This window comes from Hesperophylax consimilis, chromosome 2 (assembly GCF_061612785.1).
Source record: "Hesperophylax consimilis isolate HC1 chromosome 2, BYU_Hcon_1.0, whole genome shotgun sequence".
Classification (NCBI taxonomy): Eukaryota; Metazoa; Arthropoda; class Insecta; order Trichoptera; family Limnephilidae; genus Hesperophylax; species Hesperophylax consimilis.
The window spans coordinates 11,263,932-11,275,000 of NC_142837.1; the positions used below are offsets into that span (position 1 = coordinate 11,263,932).

The 11,069-nt window shown below is 34.5% G+C and overlaps 1 protein-coding gene across 2 annotated transcripts in view; it reads right to left on the reverse strand.

The window, feature by feature from the left end:
- The window catches only part of Csk (C-terminal Src kinase), a 256,020-nt gene that overhangs the window by 11,139 nt on the left and 233,812 nt on the right, over positions 1 to 11,069 (reverse strand). For both annotated transcript variants that reach the window (XM_089641215.1, XM_089641224.1), the window contains exons 9-11: positions 7,770 to 7,992; positions 6,997 to 7,366; positions 6,552 to 6,714 (exon numbers count right to left, since the gene is read on the reverse strand). In XM_089641215.1, the coding sequence (XP_089497341.1) occupies positions 6,552 to 6,714; positions 6,997 to 7,366; positions 7,770 to 7,992 (756 nt within the window). The remainder of the gene's footprint in view (positions 1 to 6,551; positions 6,715 to 6,996; positions 7,367 to 7,769; positions 7,993 to 11,069) is intronic.

Consider the following 11,069-nt stretch of genomic DNA (forward strand, 5'->3'; position numbering starts at 1 on the left):
AAAAACCCTGTGTAAAGCCTGAGCAGCGCCGGGGAGTTCTGCCAGAATAGATAAATATTATCAACTAAAATAAAAAAATTTATGAGTTAATATTTTACTTATTATTAATGCAGATAATTTGTTTTAAGTACCGTAATACATAAACCGACATTTTATATTTTTTAACAAGCGCATGTAAATATATTAAAAATTAAGTCTTAGCTTGACATTTACTAAAGCTGCGAAAGCGCGAATATACATATTTGACAATAGATGTTTCTCCTCCGTGTGTTAACATGAAACTAAGCAACTTGTACAAAATAAAAACCAAAAGTAGTAATAACTTCACGTTGAAAGGGAAAATGAATATTGTGGAGTTTACAACATCATCCAGCATTCGAAACGGCATTTTTAACAATCGAAAACGGTTAAATAAATCGTTGTCATTCAATGTTGGGCTGTCGCCGCCTGTGTAACTCAATATTATCGTTCATTACATTAGTCTATTCCGCAATATTTTAATTTCTTTTCTGACTTTATGTCCGGTTTAAATCTTCCCCACAGGAAAAACTAAACCCTTCCACCTCGTCATCATCTAGTCAATCCACATTATGCAAGTGCATTATGTAAGCATAGTAAATACAAAACAATACATGAACAACACGTCAACTCACCAGAGATCAAATGGGAAAATAATTCACCGACTCCAGATATTTTCATATCAGAGGGTTCGGCTCGGTAGAACTTCTAACTGGACCTATAAATCCTACTGATCTCTCAATATAAATATTTAAAAAATCTTTCGTAATCCTACATGTATTTAAAATGACTGATTTTTGCATTTTTATATATAAATTCTTTGACAGATCTAATACACCTAAATTTTGAATGAGAGAGCTAGGTATAATGCCAGTAGCCAAAATAACAAATGGTAATATTTTTATCGTCTAAGAATGCCAAATTCTTTTAATCTCATTTCCTAAATCTGTGTATTTTTTTATTTTTTCAAAAACAGGTTTTTGAAAATTACATATTAATTTTATTGAATATTATCATTAATATCTTCACTGTCCATATTAATTTGATACTAAAATTAATAATAAAATTGGCAATACGAAAAAGAATCCGTGAACCAAACGACGTTTGACTTTTCGCTCTATTGACACTCTTTATAACGAACCCTTTTACTGTGCCAGATGTTAATCTAGCTGTTCTTTGGTTCCTCTAGCTAGATAGGAGTTGATCAGTAGGATTGGGAATAACGACCGTTATTGATTCACCTAACTTACTATTTATTTATATTTATTTTATTTGGTACAATATTTTTTACATTTTAAGTTTTCCAGTAATGTAGGCCTCACTGGGTGGCTTGCCCGTGCTGAGGCCTTCATTTTATAATATGAAAATATAATCTACATAATACATTTTAAGAGAAAATAATACATTTAAAATTAAAAATACATAATAATATATTTAAAATTAAAAAATAATACATTGAAAATAATCTTGTGTGTTTGTGAGTGATGTGTGTTTATATTGGTTTTGTGTGTTACATGTAGGTTTTATTTTTATTTCATGCTATGACATTTTGGTAATATTGTCTTTTTTGTTCTTTAATCCATTTTGTAATTTTGTGTGTGAATTTACTTTTATTTTCCTCAATTTTAATTTCAAGTTTTACACTGTTGAAAGCTTTTATAGCATGGTATTGGTAGTGTCTTTGTCCAAAGCTTGAATTTACTGTCGGAGTTTTTATGTTTTCTTTGTACGCTTGTCTAACTGGTCTGTTAGTGTTATTTTGTGTATGTTGAAATTTTTTTTTTGTCAAAAACGTAGTTTAGTAGTGTTTTAACTTATAATTGGCGTATATCTAGTACGTCACAGCTGTTGAATATTTGGTCTGTAACAGTCAATTAATAGCCGAGTTTTTTTGCTCCTCCCCAAGCAATAATTCCATATTCTATTATTGATTGGCAAAGTGCAAAATATATTGTTTTCAGTTGTTTTATTTTATATATGTTTCTTATGTTTAGGAAAATGTGTATTGTTTTGAGAAGTATATTTGTGATTTGTTTGATGTGAGGTCCTAGATACTTTATTTGTTCTGTTTTTTCTAGAGGAGGGCAATCGCAGATGTTGGTGTTTAAACATTCGTGTATTTTTATGGTGTTTGTGTTGTTTTTTGGCTGTCCCGTGCTATTTATACTGTATGTTGTGAATTTTGTCTTTGATACGTTAAGTGTAAGTATGTTTGAGTCTAGCCATGTTTTCACTTGCGAGATTCCCAAATTCGCTATGTTATATACATTATTCCAATCCTTAGATTTGAAAAGTAAAACTGTGTCATCAGCATAGCTAACTATTTCACCGTCTATTTTCATGCTGCAAAGTTCATTTATGTAAATAGTAAAAAGAACGGGCCCTAGTATGCTTCCTTGTGGAACTCCATATCGTCGCATTAATTCGTAGACTGCGTAACTCCAAATTTTTCGAAAATACGTTTTTAATGACATCTGGTGTTAAAATTAGACCCACATCGACTAGTAAAACTCGAAAATTAAAAAAAAAAAATAACCTTTTAGATAAACACAAATTAGGAAACTGCGTAAAATTATGGTGCCATTTTTACTCGCGAATAGTTCGTAACTCCTTAATTCAGTATTGGCCGGTGAGCCGTGCACGCTTGTTGTGTTTTTGACTGAGGAAATTTATTTACGGTGTAATAGTTTTACCGTGAAATTAACTGAGATAAGTTGATTAATCAATTTTGAACATTTTATAACCTTAATTTTAATTGTGAAGTCACGAATAGTGTTTTGTATCTGTAGTCTAAACTGACGTCTTCTGCACCGTGTGACGCTCTGCCGTAGCTTTCTTGTTTTATGTGCCTCTGCGGTTTCGTAAATACCTAATAGGTCCTTGTTCTGTGATTATCTCTTCTTCAAGGTCACCATCTCTTTGCAAGTGGATTTCCTCCTGATGCATATCCGGATCCGGTTCTTCACTGTCCTCTTCAAACAAACCCAAAATATTTACAGTTTAACGTGCGGCAATTCCATCTCGTCTCTCCTCAGACACAGTCCGTTCTCTGTCAGGCATCTTCCGCGGGTCAAGCACATGTCTTGGTATGCCATCTACTTCGATGTTGTTGACTGAAGTAAGTCCTGTCACCCTTCCATGCACGATGTGCATCTCCCATCTACTGGTTTAACCGCAAGAAGATCGCCCACTTAGAGCTCAGTCAATACTTCCTCTTCTATATTCACTTGCGCAGAAGGGTGTCTCCACGAGTGTGAAGTGTGAACTATACTAGACAGCGCAATACCTCGATCATCCTGAATTTTTGCAGCCAAAGATTGTACCGAAACACTGCCTGGAGGGGATCGCTTCCACTTCTGGCTGCAGTTCTCTTTATTGTTTGATGATGTCGTTCAACTATACCGTTTCCAGCTGGTCGGTATGCCGCGCAAAATCTTTGACGAACATTCCATCTCTTACACTTATCTGTAACACTGTAGGAACAAAATGCAGTACCATTGTCCATGAGAACTACTTTGGGCGGGCCTCTTTCCCGAAACACTTCTTCCAAATGTCTGATAATCGAAGCTGCATTATCTGACTCGATTTCCCGCCACACGGCAAATCTACTTGGACCGCAATCGATAAATATGAGTAAACATTTCCTACCGAAATGAGTAACATCAACTGCCAAGCGACTCCAGGTTGTCACAACATTAAGATTACCCGCTTCATGGATGATGGTGGAGGGTCAATTGTCCTGCATTGTACGCAGGAACGCACGCATCTATCGACGTCCTTTCTTCTCGCCTCGGGATCGACCAGCCGGGCAAGATGAAGCGTTCACTTTACTCCAAAGTGATGCTGAGCATGAAGAGTTTCTACGCTTAAAGCACATGTTTGCTCACCAGTTCCACTTTCAAGTTCTCCCACCTATCTTCACACTCTGAGGAGTCTCTTTCACAACGTTTCCTGTCATGGCTACTCTTTGCCCGGGTCTTGCAAACCCTAGTAAGTACAGCAGTTTTATTTCTACAGGACAACAAGGGTGATCGACAATGTCAGATCAAATTCTTCTACAATCTCCTTCATCAACTCCAAGCGTCACTTAACGATCATCTCTGACACGACTACTCCCGGTCAGTGTAGATCTCACCCAGCACAAAACCGTCGCCGAATCTGTAATGATCTCCAGAGTTTGAAGATTTCACTTGAGAGTCAGATTTAATCCCTTAAGGAAGGAAAAGTACCAGCATTTACAAGACTTAAAACAGACATTAGAAAAGGATTACCACTCCTTTAACGATAACCTTCCGCATCATTAAAATCATTAAAATGCATCTAAATAGACTGCCTCGACATACACATACATTGTTGTGTTTTATTTTGTAAATGTAAAATTCCTATCTCCCAAATTTTCCGCTAGGTTGTTCATAAAACTGTTCGCAGAAAAGTATGTATCTTTTGTAAAATGCATATCTCCATTCTCGGTTTTTACGTTAACTTCCTAACTCCGATTTGAAATAGTAAGCCTTAACTTACAAAAGTTTAATGATTGAAAATAAATTTCCAAATATATTATATGTTCGAAACATAAATAAAAAGAATAAGCCGTCTTTCATTTTTTTTCACTACGAGGTTTTTTGTGCCTCCTGTAAAATTTTACATTTGGGAGTTATGCATTCTACGAATTAATGCGACGATATGTAATCGGCAGTGGTTTACTAGTATGGTTGTTAATATTGACTTGTTGTGTTCTGTTACTCATATAACTTTTTAATAGTTGAAGTTCCTTGCCTTTGATACCCATGTTTTCTAATTTTTTAAAAAGTGAATTGTGGCAGATTGAGTCAAAGGCTTTAGCTAAATCTAGATATATCGCTATGCATTTGTACCCTTGATCTAAGTTGTTATGTATATAATCTATTGTACATGCCAAAGCTTCTTTTGTGCCTATTTTGTTTCTAAATCCATATTGGTTATCCGAGATTAATTTGTTTTCTTCTAGGTATTTTATAATTTGGTTTTTTAATACTCTTTCGAAAATCTTTGAAAGCGATTTTAACAGAGTGATTGGTCTATAGTTAGTTATTTCCATTTTGTCTCCGGATTTATAAATGGGGATCACTAGTCCTTTTTTAAGAGTACTAGGAAAGCAGGAGTGTGTTATACTAAGGTTGATTAAGTGTGTTATAGGTTTTAAAATTTCTTTTTTTAATATCTTAATGCAATCCGTTGTTATCTCATCTAATCCAGGAGCAATTCAATACTATACTACTACAACTCATCCCGTTCAACATCCCCTCCAGTAGACTCAGAACAGAAGTATGCTCTTCCTCATCAACACTCAACTAATTGTGAATATGTACTATCCACCAGACTGGTCTGTCCAAGAAGAAACTTCGACTTTCTGGGTATAAGTGATTTTTGTATGTCACTAAGCAAGTGAAGAAACAATAATATGTATAAGGTACAGTTGGCCATTTCCGCTGCATGCTTAATATGCCAATTTTTTTAAAATAACACTCGGTTTCAACTTAATTAGTACAAATAACAACTATTTATGCCGGGGGAGACGACAAAAGAATTTCCATTTTATCTCAATGGAACTTTGTTGGTTAGAAATAGGCATAAATTATTTAAATAACTCACACTAAAAACCTATTTCGTACATGTTTTTCTGTCTCCCCCGACTTAAATAGTAAATTCCAGTATGATTTAAGATTTTCACGGCCAAAAGTATTTTTGTTATTTGTTTTTGGGGTGTTATGCCGTCTTGCACTAACTCCTTCTTTAGCCAACGTTTCGGACAAAGTTAGCGCAACACGGCATAACACCCCAAAAACAAATAACAAAAAAAAAAGTAATTTCCAGTATTTATTTATTTCTAGTACTAAGTTGAAATGAAGTGTTATTTTTACTCTTTTTGCCTGCATCGGAATTCGGCAACTTTACCCTTAATAATTGTTATGACTTCTAGCGGTCTAGCGGTCTAGCGGTCTTGACCCGACTTGTCATTTCTATGTTACTATTTATATTTCTGCCTTTTGTATTTGCTTAATCCTTTACTTATAATTTAGACTTTTTTTATAGTGTAAATTGGACTTTAGTCCGTTAATAAATAAACATTGCGATACTCATGATTTGTTATTTTATTTTATTCATTTTACACCCTTAGGGCTTTTATATTGATATAAGTGCTATAATTTTGGCCCAATGCATAATTTAGAACAAATAATAAAAATAAGATTACAAAAAACATAAAATACATACACATATGAAATAAAAATACAAGAAACGAAAATTTGATAAAGGTTCAAGAATAGGGTTGGAATAGGTGATCCACAAAATTCACCAAATCAACATTAAACATATCAATATCACCTATGTATTGATTTTGGATAGTCTGTATGGGAGAATTAGCAATGTAGTTGCTCTTATACATCTTAAATGAAAATGTGTGGGAAAGGCACTTACTAAAAGTAGCATTTTCCTTTAGCAGACACAGTTTTGGTGCTTGTATGTATCATTTTTGGTATAAATAGGTAACTCACGTCATGAGACTCGCTTCAGCCAGGAATTTACTTGCAGCCTCAGAGTCCTTGAGCATCTTCACAGCAACGCGCTGACCCGATAGGATACCCAGCATTACGTCTCCGAACTCTCCCTTGCCGATGTTCTCTCGGATCTCCAGGTCTCTCTCAGAAATCATCCAGCCTGGAAAAATGATCATTAATTTGTTTTCTCATTATATTTTAAGTTTATAATGTTTAAATTAGAACATGAAAAGGGTAGCAGATCTGCATTTGCGATTTATAGATTTGATCTTTGATTGAATCATTCACAAGAATCTGTTTGCTAGTGGGGAGGGCCGTTAACAAACTTTAAAGATTTGACTGGGAAAAGGCAGAAGGAAAGAACCCTCACTTTGTGTAAAAATTGCTAATCACATTGCGGCAAAAGTCAAGTTCAACATAAGATAGAATATATTATAATAACCTGCATCGACAAAGGCCTGCGGTGCTAAACAAGGTGGCATATTCTGTTCATTAGTGGGCGGGTGTTGAAGCGCTGGTGGAGGCTGTCCCTGCTGCAGAATCTGCCCCTGGAGTATCTGCCCCTGCACTAGCTGTGCCTGCACCAGCTGCGCCTGCACCAGCTGGGCTGCCGGCTGCACCATCTGCCCCTGCTGAATTATTTGCTGCGTTGTCTTCTGCTGAAGGTTTGGTGGTTGCTGTTGGAGAGGGGGTTGGGGGATGATGGCGACAGTGGCCAGGGGCACTTGATTGGAGGTCATCAGGGGAGGCTGTTGCTTGGGGAGACATTTCACCAGTTGGGTGCAGAGGCCATCTGCGTCTTGGAGATAATGCTGCAAAACAAATAAATTAACAATAACAAAGCAAACTAAACTAATTTTTATGGTGTCACTTTTTTCATATATCAAATCAAGAGCAATAGCATGTTCATAGTCGTTTGTATGCTAGTAAAGATAGATGAAACAAACGGAATTCTGGATCAGATAAGCTTACATTATTTTTTCTTAACGGTCAATTATCTAGTTAGGAACGTACAGTTTGACCACATACCACAAACATATTTTTTATTGTTCAGGGACAAAAGCCCAGTCTAAAAAAGATTGTTGTGGAAGAGTTACCAAACTACTGCTTACCGTGGTCCTGAAAGGCATACATATACCAATCTTCACCGCCAAAGTTGCATTTATCGTATGCACACTTGGCAATGTTTGCAGAGAGAAATAATGCGTAACTCACGTCAATAAGCTGCGGCAATGTCTCGAAGAACTCCTCATCATCTATAGTGAGGGTGCTGTGGGCGCCGCACTTGATACGGTAGTGCTCCACGCGGCCCTGGAAGCACACGCACAGGGTCTGGTCTCCGGGGAAGTTGGTACTCTCGCGCACAAGGAAGAGGCCGTCGGTTCTCGGGTGAAGCAGTTGCTCTGCGCGATCGCGGGTGATCTTGCCGTGGTGCCAACTGCAATATAAACATTATTAGACAGTGTTTTAAACAGCTGTGTAACATTGTTGTTTGTCATCATTAAATTAAATTAATTTACTTTAGCTATTTACCGGTTTTGAGAACCATTCCGTCGTTACGATTGTAAGGTAATTTGATTACGTATTGTAACATTATCATGAAGGAAACAAAGCTTTTCAAGACCTGTAAGGCCATCGTGTGATTGTCATTGCCATCATGTATGTGTAATTCTTATAGAAGTTATCAACAACAAAATGTTAGGTTGTAAGCAGTTATTCGTGAACTTGAATAAGCGTGTTTGTATAGGAAATAAAAATCATTATTACTTTCAAAACTCAGTTGATACCAACTGTTTTCATGTGATAAATTACATTGTAAAATAATAGATTCTCTTACGGTCCCAAGTATTGAGGTGGTATTAATATCTGTACTGTCATTACCATCATAGTGTCACAACTTGTCACATTATTATTCTCAACACACATAGACACTCTCCTGATTCACTTCATCATCTTCTTTTATTTTCGTCATCGTTATTGCAAACAAAACATAAATAATTTTAAGGTTAATTATGTTTAGTTAACTTTCACAAACTAAATTTAGGAGATTTTAAAGTGAAAATTTATTAAAACGTTATGAGTAATTTTTATGTACAACTGTCATTATCGTATTTTATCAGAAAAGATAAGAATAATTCTTGAGGAACATGTTTATTTGTAGATTGTTAAGTAGATATTTACAAATACAGATTATCAGGCGATAAGAAAAGTTTTTAAGTTTGACTGAATCGAAATCAAATTACACAGATTTCCTAGTACCATTTACATCCATCAAATGGATACATACTAAAAAACGGATAAATAAAAAAAAGAGAATACCTTGTAAGAGATTTGTGTTTGTGTGGATAATGTGGTTTATTTGACCTTGCCAAAACGTATCTACAACAGCTGTCGTGAATATAATCAGAGGGCAAACAAATAAACGGCAGGCTTTATCGGAAATGAGTCAAGTAAGAACACCACTAAAACAAATATTCATGTGAAAGAACTTCTTCAAAACTTTGCATCTTAATATTATCTTATTTATAAAGTAATCCATTCATCCAGCTCGTCTTTAGATTTAGTGAAGTTTACAAACATAGCTTTTCAGCACCCTTGAGGGGATTCTTCACACAAACAGCCAATTATTATTATTATAGGTGTGTTAACATTTAAATTTATCACTAGCGTACTCTTGCGATGTGAATTTGAACTAATATAAATAATAAACTAATTAAGTCGTCAAATTCTTTATGTACTTAGAATGATAAATTATTTGTGCTAGTTGAGGATTTACAACATTTTTTTTCATTTTTGTCCTTTTAAATTATGGCATAATATGTTGTATATGTATCCTTTTCCTGTTAAAAATTTTTTTTTTCTTCTCTTCTTTTAATAATAATATCTTTATTTAGGAAATTTTACACATTATATTATGGTGAACATTGATTTGTAACTTTTATTTTTAAGGTTATAAAATTAACAGAAAAATACAAACATAATATTATGAAGGTAAAAAGAAAATAAAAGTGCAGTTAGTTGAGGTTTCTCAAATACCGCTAGGCTAGCCTGTGTTGAGGCAGAATTTTTCATGTTAGTTCCTAATACCTTTGAACATACCTATACTTGTATTAAGATGTATTCACTCAATAATGTGGTGACTTCAATAACTGCGAATTTGGGTGAATGCACCGGTGAAGGCCCTATTCTTATTTTTGATCCAAGTTTTTACATTATCTTTGAAATTTTTTTGTGAATCACATTGTTTTATGCTGTCTGGAAGAATGTTGTAGAGTCTTGTCGCAAAGTATTTAAAGATTCGTTGAACAAACATAGTATGTGTTATCGGTATTTGTAGTAAGTTTTTGTTGTTGCTTTGAGTACATCGTGTTTTTGAACTTTTTTCGTAGTAATATTTTATATTCTCCTAATATTTAACCCGTTAAATATTAGGAGACCAAATTCATGTTTGGGACCAAATTTGGTTTCCTAATAATTAACGGGTTAAAATAATAGTTTATTATATTTTTTTGCAAATATCAATGTATATCATGGTCACCCTACAGGTTTACTACATTATACTCTAATGAATTGGCTGGAATTATATTAATAGGTACCATGTAGGTACCCAATTTGTAGAAACATTAATGTAACAATATTGTTCTCTTAATATATAATCCTTGTGATATTTTTATTATTTTGTAAAATTATTAACCTCAACACAGGCTTGTCCTAGTGAGGTTAAAAATTCTAATGTAAAAAAGGTTACAATGCAAAGAAACAATAAACAATTAAAAAAAACAATAAGGCAGTAGCACATGTATTAACTGCTGTGTATGTGCTGAAAATCTTAAATCGAGATTTTTCAAACAGTTCCATGACTAAACAGAACATTGACAAAACTGAACGCTAACCTAACCTAACCTAGTTAACCCTCCCACAGGGGGGTAGTACATATCCCCTAAACGAGAGTTTTGTGCGATACATATATAAATTGTTTTTTTATTACTTACACTCTATAAATTAGGTAATCTCTAAAAACTAATAATCTAGAAAAAGTATTTGATAATCGATCAGCATTTAAAAAAAATGATGTCGTCCTATTTTAATAATTTAATATAGTTATTATTTAATAATAACTATCCAATTCCTACAAAATTCAAAATAGCTCCCCCCTCCCCTCCCCGATCCTCATTACTTTTAAAAATACCTCGCCGCAAACCAGCCGCAAGTACGGTCTAATATGTTGTAATAATATTTATTTGAGTTAAACTCAATTTTGATTTCTTTTCCATTTTGAGATTGACTGCTGAGTGAAGACGGGTGTTGTACGGTTAAAACAGTAGATATAAAAAAATAGTAACTAATATCTGAGTGTGACTGGAAAGGGCAAGAAGAGTATATATTAAGAGACATGATCGCTCCGTGATATATGGGGGACTCTAGTGACCCCTCGGGGGAAACATGATTTTTACCTTCAGGTACGTAAAGGTTAACCTAGTTTTTTTCATCACTTTTCATGACTTTATATCACGT